General features: G+C 53.2%; 2 protein-coding genes and 1 long non-coding RNA gene across 14 annotated transcripts in view; 2 read left to right on the forward strand and 1 right to left on the reverse strand.

Annotated features, from left to right (window-relative positions):
* The first annotated feature begins 440 nt into the window (after positions 1-440).
* On the forward strand, positions 441-14,003 carry FDFT1 (farnesyl-diphosphate farnesyltransferase 1). Its single transcript, XM_056486848.1, has 8 exons — positions 441-618; positions 1,844-1,941; positions 5,315-5,498; positions 7,329-7,457; positions 7,842-8,033; positions 8,625-8,801; positions 9,717-9,869; positions 12,433-14,003. Exons 1-8 carry the CDS (start codon positions 517-519, stop codon positions 12,652-12,654), a joined length of 1,257 nt encoding a protein of 418 aa, XP_056342823.1. The 5' UTR covers positions 441-516; the 3' UTR covers positions 12,655-14,003.
* A 962-nt stretch (positions 14,004-14,965) lies between these two features.
* Positions 14,966-26,788, reverse strand: CTSB (cathepsin B). Of its 12 annotated transcripts, none has more exons than XM_056486859.1 (10): positions 26,655-26,788; positions 21,640-21,770; positions 21,042-21,127; positions 20,534-20,648; positions 19,857-19,975; positions 19,284-19,369; positions 18,572-18,718; positions 17,871-17,987; positions 16,967-17,095; positions 14,966-16,314 (listed from the first exon to the last, which is right to left on the reverse strand). In XM_056486859.1, the coding sequence occupies exons 2-10, from the start codon at positions 21,763-21,765 to the stop codon at positions 16,217-16,219; spliced, it is 1,023 nt and encodes a 340-aa protein (XP_056342834.1). In that variant the 5' UTR covers positions 21,766-21,770; positions 26,655-26,788; the 3' UTR covers positions 14,966-16,216. The 12 variants fall into 12 exon arrangements, with proteins under 12 accessions (XP_056342834.1, XP_056342830.1, XP_056342832.1 ...); XM_056486855.1 differs by having other exon boundaries at positions 21,640-21,802; positions 26,655-26,783; XM_056486857.1 differs by having other exon boundaries at positions 21,640-21,829; positions 26,655-26,780.
* Positions 19,982-27,307, forward strand: part of LOC130250801 (uncharacterized) — a 74,912-nt gene continuing 67,586 nt past the window's right edge. Inside the window, exon 1 of the long non-coding RNA XR_008840052.1 lies at positions 19,982-20,353. This is a non-coding gene — a long non-coding RNA (uncharacterized LOC130250801). The remainder of the gene's footprint in view (positions 20,354-27,307) is intronic.

Genomic DNA, 27,307 nt, shown 5'->3' on the forward strand with positions numbered 1-27,307 from the left:
AGGGCAGGGATGGATGGGATATTGAAGGAATTGTTCCCGAGGATGAGGAGGGAAGCCCCAGAGATGCTGTGGCTTCTCCAAGGCCAGGCTGGGCGGGGCTTGGAGCAATCTGGGACAGTGGAAGGTGTCCCTGCCCACGGACGGGGTGGAACTGGAAGGTCTTCACGCTCCCTTCCCACCGAACCCCGCCGTGCCTCCATGGCGGCGCCGCTCCCCTCACGCTCACACCGGCGCGTTCGGCTCCTTCCCGCTCCGCCTGTGCCGACGCGCGCCTCCGCCAATCAGCGCCCGCCCCCGCCCGTCACACCAGCCGCGCCGCCTCCCTATTGGTTGGCGTTTCCCTGGTGCGAGCGCGCCGCGGCCAATGGGCGCCGCGCCCGCCCCACCGAGCGATGCGCCGAGCGCTGTGATTGGCTGCGGGGCGGGGCCGCGCCGGCCCCGCCCGCGCGCGGTTAAGCGGCGGGTGGGGGGGGCGGCGGGAGCGCGCGGCGGCGGCGGGGTCTGAGCGCGGCCCCCATGGAGCTGCTGCGGAAATGGCTGGGCCACCCCGAGGACATCTACAACCTGCTGCGCTTCAAGATGGGCGGCTACCGCGCCGTCATGCCGCGCATGGACACGGTGAGCGGCCAGGGATGCGCGGGCGGCGGGATGCGCCTCGCTGTCGCTGGTGCGCGGTGCTGCCGGTGGGGAGCGGGGCGCGGGAGGAGGAGGAGGTGGGGGGCACTGTCATGTCCGGGTGTTGCCATGGGCGACCATCTCCTGTCCAGCACGTATAGGAGCTGCCCGGCTTTGTGCGCCTCGGTGCTTCCCGGTATCACCGGCTCCGGGCATCCTATTGCACTGCTCGTACCCTGCGTGCATCCCACCGGTTACGGGCTTCTCACCGGTTCCGGGCACCCAACCGGCTCCGAGCATCCTTGCATTGCTTGGTGCCGTTACCTCGCGAGCATCCCACCGGTTCCGGGCACCCAATCGGCTCCGAGCATCCTTGCATTGCTTGGTGCCGTTACCTCGCGAGCATCCCACCGGTTCCGGGCACCCAATCGGCTCCGAGCATCCTTGCGTTGCTTGGTGCCGGTATCCTGCATGCATCCCACCGGCTCCGGGCATCCCACCGGTTCCGGGCATTTCACCGGCTTCAAGCATCCTTGCGTTGCTTGGTGACGGTATCCTGCGTGCATCCCACCGGCTCCGGGCATCCCACTAGTTCCGGGCATCCTGTGCATTGGTGCATCCCACCGGCTCCGAGCATCCCTGCATTTCTTGGTGCCGGTATCCGGCGAGCATCCCACCGGCTCCGAGTATCTCGGTGCCGGTACCAGTGCCGGACATGGCAGAGCCCCGATGCTACCGAGCATCCCTTGCATTTCCCGGTGCCAGTATCCTGCGAGCCTCCCAGTGACTCCGAGCATCCCACTGTCTATATGCTTCCCATGCACTGCTCGGTGCCGGTACCCCGCGAGCATCCCACCAGCTCCGAGCATCCCTTGGCGGTGCCGGTGCCCTGCGCGCATCCCCGGGCTCCGCTGTCCGTACATGGCAGCGTGGAGCCGGCACGGGGCGGGTTTCGGGGCGGGTTTCGGGCCGGGGGCGGAGCGGAGCGGAGCGGCCGCAGCCCCCCGCCGCCCCCATGGCCGCCGGCTGCCGCGCCGTGTCCGTGCTGCGCCGGACCCTGACCGTGTCCCCGCCGCGGAACCCCGCTCGGGCAGCGGGCAGGCGGCGGGGACAGCAGCGACAGCACCTGCAGCAGCAGCAGCAGCAGCAGCGGCGGTGCGGAGCCCCCGGGCCGCCCCCCGCCCCGCCGCCCGCCGCCCCCCGGCTCCAAGCCCTGCTCTGCCCGCAGGACTCGCTGGGATGTGGCCTCCGCACCTGCTACCGCTACCTCAACCAGACCAGCCGCAGCTTCGCCGCCGTCATCCAGGCTCTGGACGGAGAGCTGCGGTGAGCACGGGGCAGAGGGGGGCCGGGCAGGGGGTGCGGTGACCCCCCGGCGCTGGGGGGAGGCGGGGTGGTCACCCCAACACTGGGATCCTCGGGAAGGGTGGGTGCAGCTTTGTCCTGACACCAGGAATCCCCTGGAGATGGTGGGGTAATTCTCCTCCCTGGGAGTGGTGGGTACAGTGCCACCCCAACACTGGGTATTTAGGGGGTGCAGTGACCCCCCCCCAGTTTCAGGTCTCCCCAGGAGCTGGTGGGTGTGATGCCCCCCAGTACCACAGCTGGCCCATGCAGTGCCCCCAAACACCCACCACTCCCAGTTTTTCTCCAGTGCAGCTGCTGGGAACACGCTCCCTCTGCCATCAGGAGCTGTCTGGACTCGCCGGGCTCAGCCCCACCCCTTGCAGCAGAACGTGGGGCTTTTCACGTCCCTGCTGGCTGTGCCACATCCCCCCTCTGTGCCACATCCCTCCCCCAAACTGGGTCTCTGGGCTGAGCCTCCTGGCCAGCAGGCTGTTGAACACAGGGCCTGGCACTGTGCCCTGTGTGACACCATGGGAATGTGTCCTGGCAGTGCTGGACAAAGGCTGGAGGGAGGAGGTGAGGAAAGACCTGGGGCTGACCAAGGGTCTGGGCATTGCATGGGAGATGCTTTTGGAAGCAGCTGCCTCTAAACCTGCTCAGTTGTTGCAGAGGGTTTGTTGTACACTCATTTTTTGCTGTGCAGATTTTGCTGCCCTGTGCAGAAAAGCTTTAGATAGGAATAGTAACAGAGGATGTAAAGCTCAGCTGTCCAGAGGGCCTCATGCCATGTAATTCTTCTCCATATAATTCCTTATATTCATTTGACAATTACTGATTTTTTAAATCCCCAGTAAATCCCAAGATGTGTTGATGATTGAATTTAGGGGTTCTGGAAATTGTTCCAGACACATCAGATTGCTCTGCTGAGCAGTTGCAGGCACCACCCCGGACACTGGGTGATCTGTGGGGTTTCTGAGCCCTGGTTTGGCATTTTGGATAGTTCCCCGTAGCTGTGTCCAGTGTTTATGAAATGGTGTTTGCAGCCTGGTTGACAGGAAAGGCAGAGAAGTTCAGTGGTTTGGCTGGAATTGCATGGAAAAGTACAAGTGGGGCCAAGAATTAAGCTTTTCATTTTCCATGCTTTTTCTGTGCAGGAATTATAAAAAAAATTAAGAAAACACTATGAAACCTGCAAGCAATGTGTCTGCCCTGTGCTTGCCTCGAACTTCCTGCAGTTTCTTTGTCTTTTTTTGTCCTTTAATCCATGTCCTGCAGCCTGCTGGGATCAGGATCACCCTTCAGGCTACAGAAATTTCTGCCTGGCATCCCAAAAATGCTCTTGCCTGATTTTTGCAACCCACACTTGGGCAGGGAGGGTGGTTGGATTACAGCTGGCTCAGTAGTGCATGAGGAGAGATTCATTTTCAAAAACCAGGAGCTCCACTGGAGAATATAGGGACAAACAAGGGAAATACAAAATAGGAAAGACAGAGAAATGCACAAAGCTGCAGCCTTGCAGAAGGAATTCATTTTGCTGGATGAAAAAAGTGCTTGCATTGATGTTAACCCTGTCAGGGAGTTCAGCTGAGCCCCTTAGGTTGCAGACAAGCCTCTCAAGGGCAGCTGGAAAATGGGGAATTTCTGGAGGAGTGCTTGGAGTAGTGCTTCCCTGGCCACAGAGGGTATTGGTAATTGAGCTGAAATGTCTGGTTCCTCCTTTCTTGTTATTTTTGGCCACATAAACCACCTGTTTTGCTGGCCAGAGCCCTGTCCAGCTCGTTACTCCATGGTTAGGGTGTTTTCTGGGAAGGTGGGAGGCTCTAAGCTGCAGTTTCATCCACGGCTGAGCCAACAGCATCATAACTGCTGCTGTGGAAAAGAGTTACAGTCCAAGCTCAGAGCTCCTCTCCTGGTGATGGAGAGGAGAAGAGGGATGCTCCTGCCTCTCTGCTGCCAGTTCCATGGTCCTGCCTCTCTCTGGAGCTCTTCAGGATCTATTCCTGAATGTTCAGCAGAGGCTGCATGTCCTGGCAAGGAAAAAGAAGACAGGGAGCTGTACCCAGGGCAGGGCTGGAGCTTGAGCTCTGGAAGATCCAAACTTGTTTTTTGGAAGTGGATGCTTCCATTTGTGCCCTGTCCAGCCTGACCTTGAATGATTCCAGGGATGGGGCATCCACCACCTCTCTGGACAACCTGTGCCACAGCAAAGAACTTCTCACAGCAAAGAATTTCTTCCTTTCATTCGCCAAAATTGCCAAGGATATAAATTCAGAGTGTGATAGAAGTTAAGGAGGCAGGTTAGGTCTGGATGCATAATTGGGGTTAAATAAGTGTTTTAACTGTGCTGGTCTCTGGAATTACTGCTGGCTCTTCCCTGGGCATGGTGCCCCTGTGAGAGGTGCCTCTGGGATGGCATTCTGCCTTTCTGGGTGGCTCCTGGAAGTGGGCTGGAGCCTTGGGCACTTGCATCCTGTTGGATGAACGTTTGCAGCCTGGCTGGAATGGAAAAACTCAGTCATGCAAAGGAACAGGAGCACGAGAGAGCTGCTCATGTGCTTTGACAGGGGTGTTAAATACCCTTCTAATCAAGGAAAAAAAGCCACATTTAACAGTATTGGCTCTGAGAGCAAGTCAGTTTTCCCTGGATGCTTAATCACTGCTTGCACATTGTCATTCTGGGAGTACAGCACTGCCACCTGGTAATTAGCACTTAGGCAGACCCAGCCTCTTTCCATTTGTTAAACAATAAATAAATACCTCGTCTCCTTGGCATATATCCCTGTGCTCATGGAGATCTGGGAGTATTTTATATAAATCCTGGAGTTGCAAACAGCATTTCTTGCCATCAGGACTTGTTTTGTTTTTGGAGATACAAAATAAAGGGTGATTTTGGCTCTTTCTGCCAGTCCTAATATTCCTGTTGCACCTTGTATTCCCCCCCCAACAGGATGAAAGGTGTGCAGAGAAGGGAAGTGATTTTTTTTTCCCCATTTCCTATTTTACATTTGTTTTTCTCAATAAGCTGACCCCAGTCTCTGTCCTCTGGGTCCAGGTGAGCACTGGCCTTGCTTGCAGGGTTGGATCTCCCCTGCTCAGGGAGCTCACAGAGGACCCTTCCCTGATACACACCTTAGAAAGCCCAAAATCATTCTGTAGTTCTCCTGAAAGCCCAAAATAATTCTGTAATTCTTCTTATGGGGGAAAATCCTGGATTTCCTAACCTGGCTGGTATCTTCCAAAGGCACCTGGCAGTGCCAGTGTGTGACATGTTGAGCTCAGAGTGCATTGCTGAAGGCTCTGTGGTTAATCCAAGCTCCCAAGTAATAGATGACTGTTTTTTCTCCCCTCCCAGACATGCAGTCTGTATATTCTACCTGGTTCTTCGTGCCCTGGACACTGTAGAGGATGACATGAGCATCCCTTTGGATGTCAAGGTGCCGATGCTGCAAGAGTTCCACTCCCATCTCTACCAGCCAGACTGGAGGTACACAGAGAGCAAGGAGAAGGACAGGCAGGTGCTGGAAGACTTCCCAACGGTAAGGCAGCCTCCTCCTTGCTCCTTGTGGCACCCATGGGTGCCTGGTTGTGTCCATGTGGTGCCTGCAGAGCTTGTTCAGTCCCACAGCTTTGCCCAAGGGCTGGGTGCCAAGCTGGGGTGAGAATCCCAAACATTGTACAACACTGTGAGCCAGAGGGGATTGGCTGTGGAAGAGTCCCAGCTCTGTAAAGTGGCTTTTTGCCTCCTCTGCTGGAAGAGCAGGTGACCATTGTCTTGTGGAGAGAGATTTGGGGTTGTTACCCAGCACGGTGCTTTGCCTGTGTGCACAGTGCCCATGGCAGGGGGTGGGATGGGATGAGCTTTAAGGTTCCTTCCCACCCAAACCATTCCATAATTCCATGATATAAGACAAACAGCACCCTCACTGTTACTAGTAACAATATTTAATTGATTTTTTTTTTAATTACTGAGTTAATTTCTAGGGGGTTTTTTTGTTCTGTATAAGAAAAAATATAATAGTTCTGGTGGGGAGCATCTGATTTTCTGAGGACGTTCTGTTCTGTTCAAGTTTATATTATTTTTTTAAATTTATTCTACCCTTTTCAGCCTTTCCCTAGCAGTGGGAATGGGGTGGTTGCTTGGAGAGCTGGGGTGTGTTGTGAGTTTGGATGCTCAGGTTTGGGGTGACTGTGGCTGTGTTATAGGGGGTGTGTAGGGATACAATAGGTATATTTGGGGAGCTTTTGAGAAGATGTTTGTGACACTTTGCTGTTCTCTCTTGATGTATATGTTATTTATTTGAGGCAATCCATGCTCAGGTATGATTTAAATAATCATAGAATTGTAGAACTATGGAATTGTTGGGTTGGGAGGGACCACAAAGCTCATCCCATTCCATCCACTGCCACGGCAGGGACACCTTCCACTAGATCAGTTTGCATCCAACCTGACCCTGAATTTTTGGGGGTATTCACAGCTTCTCTGGGCATCCTCTGCCAGTGCCTCACCACCCTTATAGTAAAAAACTTCTAATAATATTTCCTAGAGGTGCATTTGCAGGCTGTGCCCCTCTGTGTAGGGGACTGAAGCCACAGAGACAGAAGCAGAATGGATACATTGATTTTACAGACAAACCCTTATTGCACACAAACCCTGGGCTGGCTGCAGTCACTCACTGATGGAGAATAAAACTTAGCACAGTAAAACATGGTGCTCCACAGTTTTGGGAAAAGGAGGATGGAGTTTTTAATTTATTTTTTCAGTGTGAGAGTGATGGAGACACTGCAAGTGTCCCTGCCCATGGCAGGGGGTTGGACTAGAAGATCTTCAACCCAACCCACTCTGATTCCATGATCACATTACTGGACATGCAAGGATTTTCACACTTCCCTTGCTGCTTGATGCCTTTCCAGTTGTGCCAAATGTGCCCTGTGAAGCCAGAGCTGGAGAGGGCTGGGGAGAACAGAGCACCAAAAACTTATCATGGGTCTTTTCCCATGGCTGGTGTGATGGAATGCTCTCAAATTACAGAGGAAAACAGCTCTGTGTACCAAGTGCAGTCAGTTTTGTCCTGCAGCTCCCAGATGATACCAGTCCAAGGCCACAGAGCCTTCCCAAAGCTTTTGCTGTGTCTGATCTCCTGCCAGAGACCATCCAGTTTAGACTGGGAACAGCCTGAGCCTGAGCTCCAAGGACCTTGAAACAGCTCAGGTTGGGGGAGTTGTCCCAGATCTCCAGCCAGGACAGGATTAGAGTCTGGTAAACAGTATTTTTCTGATTTTTTAATAAATGTTGAGCTCTGCTGCTTTTTTTTTTTTTTTTTTTTTTTCTTCCTGAACACTCTCTTTCTGTTTTTACCATGCTGCAGATCTCCATGGAATTCAGAAACCTGTCCAAGGTCTACCAGGATGTGATTTCAGATATTTGCCACAAGATGGGTGTTGGGATGGCAGAGTTCTTGGAAAAAAAGGTGGATTCTCAGAATGAGTGGGATAAGGTGAGTCAGCCCAGAGAGAGGAATGGACTGAGCATGAGTAAGGTCATGGAGTTAAGGTTGGAAAAGCCCTCTAAGACCATCAATCCAACCATTCCACCAGCACTGGCAAGGCCACCACAGAACCTTGTCCCCAAGTGCCACATCCACAGGTTTTTTGAACACTTCCAAGTAGGGTCCACCTTGTCTCCATGGAAGGAGGAGACAGAGCATCCCTGTTGGGAAAACGTGTTTTGTGTTTGAGACATCCCAGAAAGGGCCATGAGAACTTGCATCAGATCAAACATCAGTTGCTTTTTGTAAAACTCACCGTGGCAATCAGGCAGCTCTTTGTAACTGTTCCTTTTATCTTGTTTTTTTCCTCTTTTTTCTCCTTTTCCTTGGCAGTACTGTCACTATGTTGCTGGGCTGGTGGGGATTGGCCTCTCCCGTCTCTTCTCTGCATCAGAGCTGGAAGATTCCATCGTGGGGCAGGACACAGACCTGGCAAACTCCATGGGCCTCTTCCTGCAGAAAACCAACATCATCCGTGACTATCTGGAGGACCAGCTGGAGGGAAGGGAGTTCTGGCCCAGAGAGGTGAGCAAAAACCTCAGAAAATTGCTGCTGCTGGCTGTAGATCTTCTTGGAAAATAACAGTTCTGATGACAGCTGGCTGACATCTGTCTGCAGCTCTCTGGGTGCAGATGTGGGGCAAGGTGATGTCACCACACACTGCCAAGAACTACTTAGGCAGCTTTTTCTCCTCTCTGCTAGGTTTTGTCTAGGAATGAGGGAGGATAAGATGGCTGAGATCCCAGGAGTGTACCTGGTCTGCTCCCAAAAGCAGGATCAGCTTTGCCTGTGCCTGACATGATGTCCAAAAACTTTTCTCCCCCTTTTCCATGTGACTCAGCTGTCTCACAGGGCATTTCTTGATGTGTGACTCAGCTTTTCCTTCCCCTCCCTAGGAAAGGTGTGGAGATGAGTTGCACCCCCTCCTTTACCATCTCTTTTTGTGCACCAATGCCACTGTCACATCTCCACAGCCTGCCCTTCCTGCTTTTCTTATCCCAGCAATGCTGGGATGTGGTGTGGGGGTTTTTTGGTGGCTCTCTCAGCCCAGAGCTGCTGTCTCTCTGAAGCCATCAGTGCACCCTCCAGCTCACAAGCACTTCTCTTGGTGTTCAGGTTTGGAGCAGATATGCCCAGAAGCTCTCAGACCTTGCCAAGCCAGAGAACATCGAGGTGGCCGTGCAGTGCCTCAACGAGCTCATCACCAACGCCCTGCACCACGTCCCTGACGTCCTCACCTACCTGTCCCGCCTCAGGAACCAGAGTGTCTTCAACTTCTGTGCCATCCCCCAGGTGAGCTGAGCTTCCAGGGGCTTCCTCATCCTCTGCAGCCCAGCAGAGTTGGAGGTTGAGGAAGTTCTGTTTATTTTTCTTTTTTTTTTTTTTTCTTATTTCTTGTTTCTTGCCATTTCTGCTGTTGTTGGGATTGTGGCTCCCCTCCATGGATGTCACTGTGCATAAGGTGCAGTAAAGGCTGATTCCTATCTGTCCTGGTTTGAAGGGCAGGTGTCTGTCAATAAAGGCAGGAGCTTCTCTTTGAAATGGAGAATGTAAACCCCCTCCCTCCAAATTATTATTATAATTTTGAAATTAAGGGGCTCTCAGGCAAAGATATGGGAATTAAGAATAACAGTTCTTTACTAGGAAAATTAAAATAGAAATGCAGTATTACAAAGAACAATCCCAAACCCTGCCAGAGTCAGAATCCAAGCTGACACCCGTCAGTCAGTCAGGGTGTTGGCACAGTCCCATTCAATGGTGGCTGCATCCTCCTGCAGGGGCAGATGTGGTTCAGCTGGAGCAGTGCTCCTGGAGAAGGTGCAGTTTTCCTCTGAAGCTCCAGGGATGATGTGGAAAGGTCCAGTTTCCCTCTGGAATCCAGTGGAAAAGGCTGCTCTGCTGTTCCAAATCTCAGTTTTTCTCTGGGTAGGAAAGGCTTGGCTCCTCCCCTGGCTGGAGCATCTCCCAGTGGGATGATGGAATTTTATCAGTCATGCCCTGGGACTCAGTGGCCATGAACAGGAGATATCTCCTGGAGGGAGGATGGGCTGTGGGAAAGATAAAGATGATTGCCCAGCTGGTTTAAAGATGGCCCATGAGCAGATAATGTGTGCCAGGAGATCAGGGTCACTGCCCCAGCTGGTTTAACAGATGGGGACAGAATTCACATTGCTGGCCACATCAGCCCAACTCACTGTCTCTCCCCAGGTGATGGCCATAGCCACACTGGCTGCCTGCTACAACAACCAGCAGGTGTTCAGGGGGGTGGTGAAGATCCGCAAGGGCCAGGCTGTCACCCTCATGATGGATGCCACCAACATTCAAGCTGTCAAAGCCATCATGTACCAGTATGTGGAAGAGGTAGGTTCAGCAGTTTGCTTTGAGTCAGTTCTGGCTGTTGCTGTCCCTGTTCTTGGGGTGGAGTTGGGAATACACAGGGATCTGTTCATTTAATCTCAGTGGTGGTGGGGAGTGGTGACCCTGGTGTGGCTTGGCCTGGACCAAGCTGTGCTTGGTGTGTTCCCTTGAACGTGCCCTTGGTGTGTGTCTGTGTTGAGAAGCAGGGATGGAGCCAGTGGCATCCTGGCCTGGAGCAGCAGTGGTGTGTCCAGCAGGGCCAGGGCAGTGCCTGTCCCCTTGACCCAATTCTGGGGTCAGTTCTGGGCCAGTCACAGCACCAGACATGAAGGGCTGGAGTGTGTCCAGAGAAGGGAATGGAGCTGGGGAAGGGTCTGGAGCATCAGGAGGGGTTCAAACGAACCTCAGGGGGACCTTATGATTTCCTCCTGACTTCAGGGTCCTGTGGGGATTAAAAGTTCATGTGGAAGATCAGCTGGTGGGTGGTTTCATGGGGAAAAACACCCCTCTCCCCAACACCCAATTCCAGTGAGGGCCATTAAATAAAAACACTTCTGCAGCAGGGAGACCCCAGACCTGGGCTATTAAAGCTGCCCATTTGAACTGGCTGATCCCATGGCAAGGGACAGTGACCCTGCAGGGCTTTAACCCAGGAGGGGGTCTCTGCTTGTGCCCACCTTGCTCAGACTGCTGCAGACCAGTATCTCAGAGGCCATGAGAAGAAAACCCCAAATCCACAGAAGCAGGTGATGAGGTGGCTGTTTCCAGGCTGGGCTGGGCAGTACAGCAGTGAGGGAGGATTGCAGGCTAACCCCTGATCCACTGGGCCCAGTAACACCACTGGGGCTTGAGGGATGGTGTCCAAGCCCTGTGCTCCATTCCCCATTCCTCAGGAGGCTGCCTGCCTTAGTGCACTTCCCCAGGGAGCTCTGGCTCTGCCTCTGGGGTCTCTTTATGCCTGAGGTCCCTCTCACAGGACATTTGGTGGTTTGGAGTCCGTGTTCTTCCCAGCCTGAGTGCCAAAGAAAAGGCAGAAGCTGTTTTCTGAGGTTTCCAAAAGAATTCTCTCTATAAGTTACAGAGGTCTGTCTTGCACGCTGGTCAAGGCACACACTGACTGCCCTTGGGGCAGGGCATATCTTTTATTCTATAAATTACATAACTAATGTTTACAATTACTTCCCAATACATAACACTTTCATTACACTGTCCAGTTTTCTCTCAAGCCAATCCAGTGGTGCCATCCTGGCCCAAAGATGGATGGCATGAAGAAGAAGAAAGAAAAGACATACCACACCCAAAATCCACCATCTTAGCTTTAAACCCCCTAAAATAAACATTTCTAAAAAGTCACTTTTCTACCTTCTAACAATCTAATTTATACTCATTTTTTGTGACTTGCAATCCTTCCTGCAATGTTGGTAAATTTTTCCAGGGGTTTAAATCCAGTCCACAGGGGTCCTGGGTACTGTGCCAAGGAAGGGGAACACCCTGGACTCACAAGGTGCTGGCCCTTGCTCCATGGCCCTCCACTCTGGGAGTCCAGGGTGTTCCCCTGGCTTCCCTGGAGGCCTTGAGACCCCCCTGGCCAGGCTCTCAAAGACCCTGGAATGAGACCCAGAAGTCTCAGGGGCTGGATTTGTGCCCCTGGCAAAATTTACCAACATTGAGGGAAGAAGTACAAGCCACGAAAATAAGTGAAGTGTAAATTAGACTGTTAGAATGTAGAAAAGATAGATTTGTAGAAATGCTGATATTAGGGGGTTTGATGCTAAGATGGAGGATTTTGGGCATGGTATGTTCTTCTTCTTTCTTCTTCTTTCTTTCTTCTCCTTTCTTCTTTCTTCTCCTTTCTTCTTTCTTCTTCTTCTTCTTTCTTTCTTCTCCTTTCTTCTTTCTTCTCCCTTCTTCTTTCTTCTTCTTCTTTCTTCTTCTTTATTCTTCTTTCTTTTTCTTTCTTCTCCTTTCTTCTTTCTCCTTTTTTCTTCTTTTTCTTTCTACTCCTTTCTCCTTTCTTCTCCTTTCTTCTCCTTTCTTCTTCTTTCTTTTTCTTTTTTCTCCTTTCTTCTCCTTTCTTCTTCTTCTTCTTCTTCTTCTCTTTCTTCCCCTTCTTCTCCTCCTTCTTCTCCTCCTCCTTCTCCTTCTCCTTCTCCTTCTCCTTCTCCTTCTCCTTCTCCTTCTCCTTCTCCTTCTCCTTCTCCTTCTCCTCCTTGTTCTTCTCCTCCTCCTCCTTCATGCCATCCATGTTGCAGTGCCACCTTGGCACCCATTGATTGGATGGGGACAAAGTTGTAAATTGTGGTGTATTAGAAAATAATTATAATTATAAATACGAAGTACATAATTTAGAGTATAAAAGATAAGACCTGCCTCTGGCAGGCAGGTGGCTGTTAGCTGGACAAAGACCTTTAGAGACAAGACTTGAAAGCTCTGAGAACAGCCTCCTGCAGCCTCTCCTTGGGGAAAACCCGAACCCCAGCCCGCCTTTCTGTCCTGCTGAGGCGATCTCAGCTCTGCTGCCCCTCAGAGCTCCGTCCTGACCCCGCTCTCCCGCTCCCCGCGGCAGATCTACCAGAAGATCCCGCGCACGGACCCGTCGTGCCGCCGGACGCAGCAGGCGGTGGCGGCCGTGCGCGCGCGCAGCCTGCCCGCCGGCCCCATGGCCTCGCGCCCGCTCTGCTCGCCGCTCTACCTGTCCTGCGCCATGCTGCTGGCCGCCCTCAGCTGGCAGTACCTGGGCACCCTGGCCGCGGCCACCGAGGACTGCGTGCAGGCAGGGGACAGCTGAAGGGAAGGGCAGAGGGCACGGGAGGCTCCTGGTGTCCCCTCCCGCCTGGGGGTGGCACAGCGCCGGGAGGTGACAAGGATGGGGCGCAGCCTGCCGGGCTCCATCCTCACCACCCTTGCTGTCTGCTGGATGGCTGCAAATGCTGAGTGGAGTCTTGGTGTTTGGCCTTGAGTGGGTTTTTTTCCCCCTTTCTTTCCTGTTTACCCAAACACTTTGTGTTGTTGGGTTGTATTTTTTTTGTTCTTTTTGGTTTTGTTTTTTTTCCTGTTGGGATGGTTTGAAATAGAAACTGATGTTGTTTCTTTTCTTCCTTGAGATGTGAGGCATCTTTCCAGCTCAGAGCTGAGCAAAACCTTGAGGGTTTTGCTTCCCCTTCTCCCTCACCTCGGGTGCCTGCTCTGTGCTGGAAGGATGCTGCTTCAGCTGGGAGAGGAACATGATTCCTTCTCCAGGGAAAAATCTCTGTGATTGACATCCTGCAGCCTGGAAATAGGCAGTGGCCATAATCCCATTTCTGTTGTGCTGAAGGATGCTGAAATGAGCCCTTTTAATGTTACATACATGGCAGGTGAGGTACTCTGTCCACCTGGACGTGCCCCCAGCTGAAAGGCAGCTGTGCAGCTCCCTGCCCTGGGGCAGATGGCCCCTGCAGGGACACAGCTCTTGTTCCAGCAGGTGGCTAAAATGAGAAGGGAGCTGCCAGCACAGCCCTGAGCTCGTAACCCCAGGCCTGACTCCAGTGCAGGCTCTGGGCTCTGCCCTTACCCAGCCCCAGGGGATGGGCTGGTCGTGCAGAGCAAGGCAGGGGAGAGAGAGTTTGCACCCTGCTGTCCCTCATGGGATGATTTTTAGGGGGGCATAGGGCACCCTGGAATGCAGGAGTGATCCCTGCTATGAGCTGGGAAGGCTGGAGCCACTGGGGGAGTGACCAGGGCAGGTTTCCTTGGCCCACTTGGCTCTGGCTTGGGGTCAGACTGATCTGTGAGCTGCCAGAGCCTCCCATCTTCACATCAGGCTGGACTTACAAGAGGAAACAGCACTCTAAAGGCAAGTCCTGTGCTCCTGGGGTGGATTGCTGTTTTCAAGGTCCCTTCCCACCCCTTTCAAATGCTGCTTTGCTGTTGTGAAGGGAAGGAGAGCCCATGTCCTGCTCCAGGACAGAGCTGCCAGGTGCAGGGTGGTGGCTTTGCAAGGCCAAGCCCCTGTGGCCAGGCTGTTACTCAGAAGGATAGCCCTACTCCACAGTTCCTGGTGTAGATAGTTCTATCTAAGCTGTTGTTCTAAAGAAACTTGAGGTAGCTCTCTTTGTGCAGCTTCCTGTCTTGTTGAAATTAAAAGTTTTCTTTGGAAAAAAAAAAAAAGTGCTGGATCTTTTTTTTTCTTTTTTTTTTTCAGCTGTCATTTCTCTCACACCAGTAATTTTTCCACAAGTTACAAGCCCTCAAGCTCATGAAATTCCAGTGTTCCCTTGGTGCCAACTCTGGGTATCAAAGTCTAGCCCTGTGTGCCAGACCTGGAGGAAGAATTTTAACCAGAGGGAAAGCTGAGGGTGCATAAATTCACTTGGAAAGGAGTGGTGGCACTGCCCTGGGCTGCAGGCAGGTGCTCCAGGGATGCTCTCTGCTCCAGGTGGAAGCACCTTCCCACCCCCAGCACACACCCCAAGGGGTGGCTGTTCCCAGCAGGGACACAGGACAGGGCTGGCAGTGACCACACCTGCACAAGGGAGGGGATTCTGCCCCTCTGACCTGCTCAGGTGAGACCCCACCTGCAGAACTGCTGGAGAGAGTCCAGAGGAGATCACAGAGATGCTCCAAGGGCTGGAGCCCCTCTGCTCTGAGCCAGGCTGGGAGAGCTGGGGGTGCTCACCTGGAGAGGAGAAGCTCCAGGGAGAGCTCAGAGCCCCTTGCAGAGCCTGAAGGGGCTCCAGGAGAGCTGGAGAGGGACTGGGGACAAGGGATGGAGGGACAGGACACAGGGAATGGCTCCCACTGCCAGAGGGCAGGGATGGATGGGATATTGGGAGGAAATCTTTCCCTTTGAGGGTGGTGAGCCCCTGGCACAGGGTGCCCAGAGCAGCTGTGGCTGCCCCTGGATCCCTGGCAGTGTCCAAGGCCAGGCTGGATGGGTTTGGAGCAACCTGGAACAGTGGAAGGTGTCCCTGCTCATGGCAGGGGTGGCCCTGGCTGAGCTTTAAGGTCCCTTTTAACCCAAACCATTCTCTGAAGACAGAAGGGTCTCACTTGGCTTCTACTCCAGACAAGCATCTGAGGTGGTAGAAGCCAAGCAGAAGCAACCAAGAGCCAGGACATTGGAGAAATCCTTTATTGGCACAGGTGTTCCAGCCAAATACAGCACAGCTCTGCCTCACTGGTGCCTGAGCAAGCAGAGGTAAGGGGCTATTTTACAGGAGAGCCTGCTTCACGTGTTTCAGACCCACAGCCTCAGCTCAGTAAAGTATTTTGTGCTTTAAAATTAAAAAAAAAGCTCATTTCTACTATTAGTGTTGGCAAATCACATGATTCCTCCTATACACAACTATTACACCTCCCCCCAGTAACAAAAATAAGGTTTTTTTACCTTCCTTAACGCCTGTGGCTCAAGAACAAAAAAAAAAAAAAAAGCTTTAATTGTGTCCAAGTTAGTGAGACACCTCCAAGCATCTGCTTGAGCTCCCTGCAGCAGACTTGGGAACCATCCTCAGTTCAGCATTCAGCACCTGCAGCCCCAGAGCACCCCAAATTTGGGTGCTGCACCCTTTCCCAGCCATGACCTGCACACACCAAGCTGCTCAGCAGTAGATCCCTCCCAGATGCTTGCAGGATATTTGATCAAAGGCTCCTGGAGCTCCAGCCAGGCCCTTCCCCAGCAGCAACAAACCCCAGACTACAGCAGATAAAAAAGCCAGTGAAGAGTTGAAGAAGTGGTTTGAAAAGCCAGGAGGATGGAGCAGAGCAGGCAATGCACGAGGGGCTTGGTGCAGGTGCCACCCCCACATCAAGTTCATCAGTATTTTGTTGTTAATAGGTCTAAATTTAGCCAGTTCAAGGCACACACTCACAGGAAATTCTTCCCTGCTTGTTTTGGGTGCTAACAGTCAGATCAACCCATCTGGGGGTGCACACATCTCCCCTGGCCATGGCTTTCCAGCAGCATCCACCTCTGCAATAATCCCTCTAATCCCAGCATAAAACTGCAGCTTCCTGCCCTCCCAGTAGCAAACTGGGCTGGAAGGGGTCCAGGCTAACCAAATCCCAAGAGGCCAGTGAGCTCTCCAGCAGTCCTCTGAGCAATGTCCTGCTGTGACCCACCAGAAACAGGAGGTTGGCAGAAAGCAGTTCCACCTCCAGCTCCACCATTTAAAAGACAAAACCAAACCCAAAAATAGTAATAATAAAAAAAAAAAGAACAAACCAAAAATCTTGACAAAAAAATGGAAAAAAAAAAAAAAGATAAAAAGCTTTAATAAAGTAACCTGAACTAGAGTCTCTTTTAGAAGGGGGGGTCTCTGCACCCAGTTAAAAGCATCAGGGACTCAGGATTATTTGTGGTTGGATCAGAGTTACATCCTCTTCCAGTACTGCTCCGTCCTGGGGATGCCAGCCACCACCTCAGACTCGATGCCACAGTGGTCCTCTCCTCTCAGGATCTTGAAGAAGCCTGGAGAACACCAAGAGCCAAAAAACCACAGTCACCCTCTCCATCCATGGGAGGGGAACAGGGAAATGGGGTGGGGATTCTTGATGGGAAGGATGAATCAGGAAAACCTTATAAATATGGTTGCCTAGCAGATTTTGGGAATATGGAAACCGTAAGGGAGATTGAAATGAAAGCCACCTTTGAGATACCAAACCTTAGTTACTAAATAACTAGAAGACAATAGGATGGCCAGGAAAGTAATCCCCTCTTGACAGAACAATGCCTTCTGCAGCTCCAAAGGTCAGAGAAGACCCTGCTAGCTTGGCAAAGTGCTCCAAAGAGTCGTTTTTAGGGTTTAAAGTACAACACATGATGGTAATGTAATGATTCTTATAGGCTGTATGTAAATGCTATAGGATTTGTATCTTGTATTAGATTGGTTAGTGGAAATTAGAATATTCAACATAGAGGATTTATTGTATTGTAAATGGGAAATTCACTCTCTTACCTCTTAGAACTCTAACTACCCCCACTCTTTCTGCTGGCAGCTCCCAGCAGGGCCCTTCTACCCACTCCCTATGCAACAAACCACAAGTTTCAAGACCAGAATACAGAGAGTGCCTGAGTGTGTCCAGACCAGCATCACATGGCACACTCTCCCACAGATTCTCACCGTTCTCCCCCCAGTCAGTGTTCCAGGAGTTGGCCACCAGCCAGTAGGGAGTGTCGTTCTCCACGCCCCAGCCCAGGATGCGGATGGCGTGGCCGCCCACCTGCTCCCCAGACACGTGCTGGTAGACTCCTGTAAAAAACAAAAACAAAAAACCAAAAATGTCAACAAGCACTGCTTGTTCACACTCACAGCCTGGGCCCACCCCGTATCACAACCCCCAGGGCAGCTGAGGAGGGGTTTGTGGCTAAATGTGAAACTGAAACTCGATGCAGAGGCTGGAGGAAGGAGTTCTACACAGGGTGATAGTGACAGGACAGAAGGGAAGGGTTTTAAACTAAAAGATGGGAGATTTAGGTTGGGTGTTTGGAGGAAATTGTTCCCTTTGAGGGTGCTGAGGCTGTTGCACAGGTTGCTCAGAGAAGCTGTGGCTGCCCCTGGATCCCTGGAAATGTCCAAGGCCAGGCTGGACAAGACTTGGATCAACCTGGGGTAGTGCAAGGTGTCCTTGCCCATGGCAGGGGGTGAAATGAGATTATTTTTTAATCATTATCCTCCCACCCAAACCATCCCATCATTCTGTGACTGATGCCCAGCACCAGCTGGACATTCCCAAGGGGCTCAAAGGCAGTTCACAACAAGACTTTTGAGGTCCTAAAACGTGAGCTGTTGTCAGCTGGAATTTGGGGTGGTTCCCATGAGGGCTATCCCTGATGCAGTCCCAAGAACCTTTGAGTTTTTGGAACCCTTGCTGTGGATACAGGAGATGCCATCTTCCCCTGTCCTTGCCACACCAGATACTCAAATGTGAGGCTGAGATCTCCAAGACTGGAGAACCATAAAAGTGGGATCCTATGGATGAAGCAGGGAACAGGGCTCCCCCCACAGCCCCAGGGCTGCTGCTCACCAGATTTGTACATCAGGAAATCCTCATAGACAATGAAGGCTCCTTCCACTGGGCCATTCTTGTAGATCTCAGCCATGATTTCCTTCTCACTGCGAGGGACTCCATAGGAGGTGATGCCTAAAAGGAAAGGAATTCTCACCATTAGGGTGGCCCTGTCAGGCCACACGAGCCTGCTCAGTGTGACCCTGCAGGAGGCCTCTTGCACCTAAATTCAGGTTACATCCAAACCCAGCAACTCCAGAGGGACTGACACAGCCAGGCAGGACAAGTGGACTCCAGCCACCCCTCTTCCAAAGGGAATTATTTAATCTGAGTCCTATTCTGCACCCTAAAGAACTATTCCAGACAGTTTTAGTGGGAAGGGACATTTTCCTCTTGTACATTCTCCTTTTTAAAACCCACGAGACCCGAGGTGAAGACAAATCTCTGAGAAGCAGCTGGATTATCCTGAATGGCTGCTGCCAAGGACACTTGGAGGTGGCTTTGACACCAGATGGGGCTCAGCACCACACTCTTCAAACCACCCACCACGAGGACTCAAACCAGTCCCACCACCTCCCCCTCCCCAGCTGAGTCTCAGCAAACACAAACCACGCATCTGCCACACTCAGCACAGGAAAAAAACCCACCAGGAACGGGTTCAATGCTGCCAACCCCTCCCAGCTGCCAGGATGAGCAGCCCTGGGGGGCAGCCCCCTTACCATAGTGCTTGTCCTCCTTGTAAGAGGGCGAGTACCCGGGCTCGCAGTGGCGGCTGCACCTCGGGGTGCCCCCGCCCTCCCCGGTGCAGGGGGGCCGGCTGCCATTGACGTGGTGCTCGCAGGGGGGGATGGAGTAGGGCCGGCAGCCTGTCCAGGACACAGGGGACGTCAGTGCCTGCCCCCAGAGATCCCAGCAGCCGCGCTGGAGGAGGCAGCAGAAGCGCCAGGAACCCCATAAAGCAGCAGGGTGGGGTGCAGGAGGTCTTTCCTGTCAGATGGGCAATTTCCCACCACCTCCCTCTCCAAATGGTGATGGAAAAGGTGGAAACATGAACCAGCTGATGGTCATGGCAAGGGGAGGCAGAGGGTTCCAGGCTGGAGGGTATTTTTTGAGATATGTCATGACCTCATCCCAAGTGGAGTGAACCGGTTCAAAACCAGCAACAACACAAAATGCACAGCCTGATTCATTCATTCCTGGAAACAGGAGCCTTGGGGGGTGTCTCTGGGTGCTGCTCAGGGATCCTTGTCCCAAAGGAGTGACCAGAAGGAGCCATGGGGACAGGGGCAGCAGCTGGGACAGCAGAGGTGTCAAAGGAGGGAGCAGCCACAAGGACACACACCAGGAGAGAAGCATCCCAAAAAAAACCCAAGCCTTAACCAAGCAGAGATGCTCCTCCTTGCTGTCCCAAGGGGACCTGCCAGGACTTACCCACGTGGGAATCGTAGAGACCCCCGGACACGAGGCCCCTCTCTGTCCAGTACCTCCATGCACCAGAGGGGTAACCACCATTGCACCTGGGGGGAGAGGCACAGCTCCAGCCCCAGCCACCATCCTGGGACAGGCAGGGGGATGGAGCCAGCTGGGATGGCTGCAGGGAAGCTTTGGACTCATTAAACTCTTTTTTACTCTGTTCCTGTCTTTGCAAGGGTTTGCCTTGACACACCAAGGTCTCAGGCAGGGAGGTAAGAACACCCATGGCTCCAAATCCCAAAGTGCCTCTTTACCAGGTCCCTGATCAGCTCCTGCTGCCAGGAGCAACAGGACTTAGGAGACTCTGAAAAGATCTTTGCTTTGGCAGCTGCCAGCTTGCAGCCATCACCATCCCCTGTGCTGAGGGCAGGATGTGTCCCAGCCCTTGGCATCACCTTTATGTTCCCACCTAACTCCCACAAACCTCCTAAGGGAGGTGATGAAGGCAGGGCTGAAGCAGCCAGCACCTCCAGGGTCTGCCCCTGCTCCTCCCAACCCCCTTCCAGGTGCACAGGGCCAGGAGCAGCTCACCCCATGCCACACTCAAAGCCACAGCACGACAGCAGGTCCTCAGCTGAGACCTCCACGCTGACCTTGGCGTTGGTGTGGACACAGATCCGGTCTGAAATCGCTTCCACGGCGCCAAAAGCCTGAGGGCAGCCCCAGAACACCCATTAGAGCTGGGGGACAGAAACCAGGAAACCTCCTGGAAATGAGAGCAGCAAGGGGAAAAGCCACCCAGGAGCTCAGGCACTGCAGGATCCCACAGTGTCCTTTCACAAAGGGCAACAAAGATGCTCCAAGGGCTGGAGCCTCTCTGCTCTGAGCCAGGCTGGGAGAGCAGGAGGAGAGAAGGATCCAGGGAGAGCTCAGAGCCCCTTGCAGAGCCTGAAGGGGCTCCAGGAGAGCTGGAGAGGGACTGGGGACAAGGGATGGAGGGACAGGACACAGGGAATGGCTTCCACTGCCAGAGGATGGGATATTGGGAAGGAATTGTTCCCTGTGAGGGTGGGGAGGCCCTGGCACAGGTTGCAGAGCAGCTGTGGCTGCCCCTGGATCCCTGGAAGTGTCCAAGGCCAGGCTGGATGGGCTTGGAGCAGCCTGGGACAGTGAAAGGTGTCCCTTCCATGGCAGGGGATCAGCAGCAAATACAAAGGTTTTGCCCAGTGAATTTTATGAGCACAAGACTAGAGCTGCCCTGTCCTTACCCAGCAGGAGCCACAGGAGCCCTGGTCTCTGATCTCACTGATGGTGGGACAGTTGGGCCACTGCGTCCGCGAGTCGAAGTTATCGGGCAGCTCCACGTCTGCAGCAAAATCCACCCTGTGAGGGGAGGAAATCCTGCCTCAGGAACACCAGAGAACCATCACTGGGTGCACTGCACTCTCCAGCCTCCTCTGCAGGTGGCCTGCAGGACCAGGCTGGTGTTTGCTTACTGAAGGAGCACAAACACTTATGCTGTCCTCAGAGCAGGTCAGCAGCTCCTCTGGTGTGCTCATTTTCAAGGATAACAAATTGCACAACTACTCAAGTGTCTGGCAGGACACAGGAGGGATTTTCTCCTCACGTGTTCTCCATGCTTAATTCCAAGAACAATGTCCCCAGAGCTGCACCAGTGCCCACAGCCTGCCAGGAGAGCCCCTCACCCCCTCCAGATGCTCTTGAAGGATCCACACAGGTTTTACTGGAGCTTCACCTTCTCCTCCCTGCACTCACCTCTCAGGGAGCTTGGGCCCACCCAGGAAGGTGCCACAGAGCTTCTTCACATAGCTCATGTCAGCATTGTGGAAGTTGTGCCCTGCCTGGGGAGAGACACACACAATTGGGACACTCCAGAGCCACCAGGAGCATCTCTGGGACCACAGCCCGGAGCTCCCTGAATCCCAACCAGAGTCTGACACTTGCTGCAAAGCCCAGGGGCCAAGAGCCAAGCACCTACAGACACAGAACACAGCCCAGGGTTAGCCCAGCAAGACCAGTAAGGTCCAGCTCCAGGCTTTGGACACAGCAAATTGGCCAAGGAGGGTCAGGTCACCAATAGCTGGACACTCACTGCTTGTCCCCAGCCTCCTGCAGAGTTTCCTCCTCTTACACTGCTCCTGTTCAACAAATTCACCCTGCTGTGCTCCAAAGAGGAGCTGCACAGTTCCTGTCACTGCAGGAACCCCTGACAGCATCACCTCACTGGAAAAGTCAGCTGGGACCAAGGCTGGATCAATGTCACCACTGTGTCCCAAAGCTCAGCCACTGAATCCCACACAGAGACTGTCAGCACTGCATCCCCAAAACCACCCCAAATCAGCCCAGTACTCACCTTCCAGGTGGTGTTGAGCTTGTTTATGTGGTTGACCAGGTCATCGGAGAGAGGAGGGAAGTAAGGAATGCTGCGAGCGCTGGCAAAGGCCACCAGGACACACAGGAGGGACAGTGACGGCCACATCTTGCCTGCTGGACAGGACACCCCACCTGCAGCCAGACTGGAGACATTCCCAAGCTGGGCTCAGCTGCAGCAGCACGTGGGAGGATAAAATGTGTGGCTGCAGCAGGTCCCCAGTCGCCCCAAAGGTCAGGAGAGAAACACAGGGACAGAGCAACAACCCCTCCCTGCAGCTCAGGAGAAATCAGACCAGGCAACCTTGTTTGTTGACCACTGCAGGATTAGCAGCAGCAGGAAAATACCTTCTCAAGCAGACCCAAGGGATTTGGAGGGTATTAAAACCTGTGTTTACTTCCACAACAGTGTAGAATAAGGACCAGGAGAAGGAATAAGTGACATCCCATCTCCACACCAAACTTCAGGCACGGGCCCTGCTCTTCTCTTTAAAGATAATACTCCAAATTACATTTTTGGACTTCAGAGCCTGATTTTGGCCAGGCTGTTGCCCTGGGGGTGTCACAGCCCCAGGTGTGACATGCACAGGGGGATCAGCAAGCACCAGAGCTGCCTGTGCTGCTGCCCTCTGCTCCCTCCCACTGGGGCTTTTCCCTGCAGGGAATGAGGAAAGCCCCATTTTGGGGATCCAAGAGCAGGAAAGAAAGGAGCACAAGCACCACCCAGCCCAAACACTGCAGGGCTCAGTGCTTTCCCTGCTCCCCTTTTACCTTTTATCTCTGCAAACACACCAGGGCACCCTCCTCCTCCTCCTCCAAACCCTCCCAGCTCCATCCACCCCAAAACTGGCCAGCACTCCAAGACCTCAGATCCTCCACAGCAGACACATCCAGGCTTTAATCCCTGCTCAACTCAATCACTCCTGAAGCTGTAATCACCTCTGCAAGCCTGGGCTTAAACTGGACATGCAGCTCCTGCAGCAGCCCCAGAGCAGGATGAGCAGGGGATGGGGATGGCAGACACACACACACAGCTCCCTGCCTGCTTCCACCCACTCACAGCCAAGTTTAGCCTTTCCAGAGAAGAAAACCCAGCAGGAGTGTCCTAATTTCTGCCAGCACTGAGCCCAGCTCCGTGTATAAAGGGGCTTTTTTTCTCCTTTCCCACTCCTGCTTCCACCATTTCTTTATTTGTTCCCTCTTCTTTGTGCTTTCAGCAGCACGCTCAGGCCAAAAAGAAAAACCAAAAAAAAAACCCCAGCTGAGTTTCAGCAGCACTTGGGTCCTCCCCACTCGTAAATCTCTCCTCTTTGAAGGGGTTTTATGCATATTTTCAGGGTTTTTGTGAGTATTTTCTTGCTTAGAGGTTTCTGCAGGCAAGGGACTCGTTATCTGTGCTCCCCTGCTTAAACAGCAGGAAGGAGATTACACCCAGGAAAATAAATATACACTAATATTACAACTGTGCTCTTTGCCCACAGCAGGCCACAGGAAGCCTGCAGGTAACCAGCCTGAGCTGAAGCACCTTTTAAATGAAAAATCTTATAAAAATAATTTAAAAATGCACACACATACAAATATCAAACCCCAAAACCCTCTGTACTTTCTGCTGTCAACTCGGTAATTTCCCATAGCTTAGGCAGGAGGCGTTTTTCAGGCCAGAAGTCACATGATTGCAATTTGGTGTTTTTTGTTGTTTTTTTTTTTTTTTTCAGCAGGATGTTTATAAACCTGCTGACAGGCTGAAAACCACCCTGCCAGGCATGGATGTGCTTTTGAGGGACAGAGACATCTCTCAGCCTCGGGTTACCAGACCACACTGTCCAGGCAACCCGAAACCAAACTGAAAATAGATCCCAGAAGTTTCCCCTCCACAGGCAGAGTTTCAGCTCTGCTGCTTTTGCATCTGCACCATGGACATGGTCCAGGGCCAGCAAACCCAGCAAAGCAAATAGCTGGGAGCCAGATGGCTCTTCAGGCAAAAAAAATAAAAAAAACTCTCTTGCCAAGTCCCCTGTGGGTCATGAGAGAGCTGGGGGTGCCCAGCCTGGAGAAGGGGAGGATTCAAGGAGAGCTCAGAGCATCTTCCAGCACCTAAAGGGGCTCCAGGAGAGCTGGAGAGGGACTGGGGACAAGGGATGGAGGGACAGGACACAGGGATGGATGGGATATTGGGAAGGAATTGTTCCCTGGGAGGGTGGGGATGAACTTGGGTTGCCCCATGATGGGGGATGCCCCATCCCAAAAAAAAATATTCAGTGTCAAGTTGGACAGGGCTCTGAGAAGCCTGATATATACAGTTAAAATACACACATATTATATATAAAGATATATACAGTTATATATACTTAAAATACATAGTTAAAGATGTCCCTGCCCATGGCAGAGAGGTTGGAATTAAATGCCCTTTAAACACCCCTTCCAACCCAAACCTTTCTATTATTTTATGGCCATGAAGTTTTGGGTGGTGGGAGCTGACACTCTCAGCTGGCACCATGCATCCCAAGATCTGTCTGGAAAAGGAAGAGGAAATGCTCACCCTTGTGGGATTTCTTCCTCCCTAACCCCCCTTGTCCCTGGCTTTACCCTGTGTACAGCAGCTCTATAAATAGGACACAGGCACGGGACTGGCAGGAGGATTCCCACCAGCTGTGGGTCATGTGCAGCTCAACCACAACAACCCCAGAGACCCTACAGGGGCAAAAAGCTGCTGGTTTCCTCCCTGCCCCCCTGTCCCAGCTGATCTGAGCAGCAGCAGCTTCCCCTGGCAGCCTTATCACCCTGGTGCTTCCCCCAGCACCGCTATCTCCTCCTCACACCCTGAAAACCTCACGGCCGTTTAAACCCCACACAGCCCCAAAACCAAAATTGCACCACAGCTGCTGCACCCCAACATCTGCACAGCAAACAGGGCACAGGAGTTTCCCCAGGAACCCCAGCAGATCCTTTCCCTTTGCACCCCACAACGTCTCAGATTCAGGATGACCCTAAAGGGTGTCTAAGGTTGATCCAGAGCTCACATCCCACCAGGCTGGAAACAGAAACAAGGCTCCTGGGACTCTCAGCTTCATCCTACAGAACTCCCCAGGTGGCAGGAGGATGCTTGGGGCTTGCAAAGAGCCCCTCAAGCTTCTCCACCTTCCCCTGGACTGCAAGCAGAGAATACTTTGAGATCCAAAGCATCTGCTAAATGCCATTTCTTGAAGGATGAGCCAGAAGCGAACACCCACCAGCACAGCTGACCCCTGGGTGGGACAGGACACTAATGGCTCAGCCAGAGGGAATTTGGGCCAGCTGAGTGCAGCCCCTGTGGCCGGCAGGGAGGCTCTGCAGAGCTGTCAGAGCAGAGGGAGGAGAGCAGAGCCCGCAGGGCTGTGCCTGTGCTGCTGCTGCAGCATCCACCCACAGCCCTGTGTGCTGGCGCAGAGGAGGAGGGGAGACACCACCCAATGCCATCTCCATCCCTCCTGACCACATCTGAGAGCCAAACCCTGACATTCCAGACACCAGCAGGACCCCACATCACCCTCCCAGCAGCCAAGGCAGGCACAGGGTGCTCACAGCACAGAATCCCTTCACCTTTGCACCAAAAAGGTCTCCTTCCCCCAAAGCAAGCCCACAAGTCCCATTTAACTTCATTTAAGAAAAAGCAACAACCCAGCCCCCAAACCGGCTCTTCACATGACTCAGTCGAGATCTCAGATAAGTCACAGCCCTGAAGCATCCCCCAGCTCCTGCACTGTCTGGGCAAGAGGCATCCACACCTTCCCCAAGGCTCTGAGGAAGGTAAAAGCTGTCCCACCCTCCCTTCTGCAACAGCCCCAGCCCAAATCATGTGTCCTGCTCAGCACCAGCCCTGGTGCCCAGCTTTGTCCTTTGTTCTCTTTGCCAGGGCTTGTGACTCCAAACCACAACAAAGCGAGCCCAGGGAGGCTCAGCTGCAGCTCCCGATCCAGCTCAGCCTGCTGCGTCACCAGGTGAGTCTGGTGACTTCATTACAGCTCTCCCTGCATTACCAAACCTTGAATTATTTTTTTCATCAAGAAAAAAAACAGTATGAGGCGCTACTCCTCACACTTACTCCCTTCTAGCAAAGCTGGATGACTAACACAGGTCAGATAACAGAATCCTAGAGAGGCTTGGGTTGGAAGAAATACTAAAGATCATCTAATTTCAACCCTACTAGAGATAGCTGCTCTGTATCTGACAAAATAATTCCCTCCTGAGACAAGCTGCAGCACCCACCTCTGCAGCTTCCATGCACAGAAAAAGCACAATATTCCTCCCAAATGAAGCTGCACTGGGTTGCTGGGTTTTTTTTTCTCTTCTTAAAAACCAATCCATAAACCAGAGTCTTGCACAAGCCCCAGACACCCCGCGCTACGGAAATCCCTTCCCTTCATCTGCAACCCAGAGGGAAATGGAGAAGGAAGCGATCTGTGCAGCATCACAGAGCATCCCTGAGAGTGGGATATGGGGGTGAGAGATTCACTCCAGGCCAGAGGGATGCACGGCAGCTTCTCCAGCGCCTTTCCCTGCGTGCTCCCGGTCCAAACCAGCCTGGGCTGCGCATCACGGGATGCTCCAGCCTGCCAAACCCACCTCGCCGTCAGCTGACGAGCAGGGCTGCGCTGTTTGCCCTGCCTCCAGCACAAAAACAAGGTTTCCTCTCTCCTCCCGTCACCCTTCCTGAAGGTCTGATGCGTTTCTGAGGCTTCATTTCCCCCGCAACAACCTGCGCCGCAGCGCATCCTCCTCCCGCACCCCGCATCCCGCACAGCCACGGGCAAAAATCCCGCAAAAAGCCGCTGGAAAAAGCGGGACACGCTGCTGCTGGTGTCGCTGCGGGTGTTGCGTGGCCCTCAAGGGGCTGTGGAAGGGGGTGTCCCATTGTCCCCTGCCCCTAAATATCCCTTCCCGTACCGCAGCCCGCCGCCGCCGCGCCCGCTGCGCTTCTGTGCGCGTCCCCGGGACTCACCGGGACCCACCGGGACTCACCGGGTTCCACCGGGATTCACCGGGACTCGCCCGGACTCACTCACGGCCCCGCGACCGCTCGGTAGCCACGGCCGGGGCAGCTCCCGGAGCCTGAGTCATCCCGGCCCGGCCCGCCCCCGGCGTGACAGCATCCTGCCGGCTGCCCGCCCCCGGAGCCCGCCTCCCTGCCTGCTGCTTCCATCCCTGCTTCCATCCCTGCTTCCATCCTGATTCCATCCCTGCTTCCATCCTGTATCTGTCCTGCTTCAATCCCTGCTTTCATCCCTGCTTCCATCCTGCTTCCACCCCTGCTTCCATCCCTGTATCCATCCTGCTTCCATCCCTGCTTCCATCCTGCATCCATCCTGCATCCATCCCTGCTTCCATCCTGCTTCCATCCCTGCTTCCATCCCTGCTTCCATCCCTGCTTCCATCCTGCTTCCATCCTGCTTCCATCCTGCTTCCATCCCTGCTTTCATCCTGCATCCATCCCTGCTTCCATCCTGTATCCATCCTGCTTCCATCCTGCTTCCATCCTGCATCCATCCCTGCTTCCATCCTGCATCCATCCCTGCTTCCATCCCTGCTTCCATCCTGCTTCCATCCTGCTTCCATCCTGCTTCTATCCCTGCTTCCATCCCTGCTTCCATCCTGCTTCTATCCTGCTTCCATCC

Source organism: Oenanthe melanoleuca, chromosome 3, assembly GCF_029582105.1.
Source record: "Oenanthe melanoleuca isolate GR-GAL-2019-014 chromosome 3, OMel1.0, whole genome shotgun sequence".
NCBI lineage: Eukaryota > Metazoa > Chordata > Aves > Passeriformes > Muscicapidae > Oenanthe > Oenanthe melanoleuca.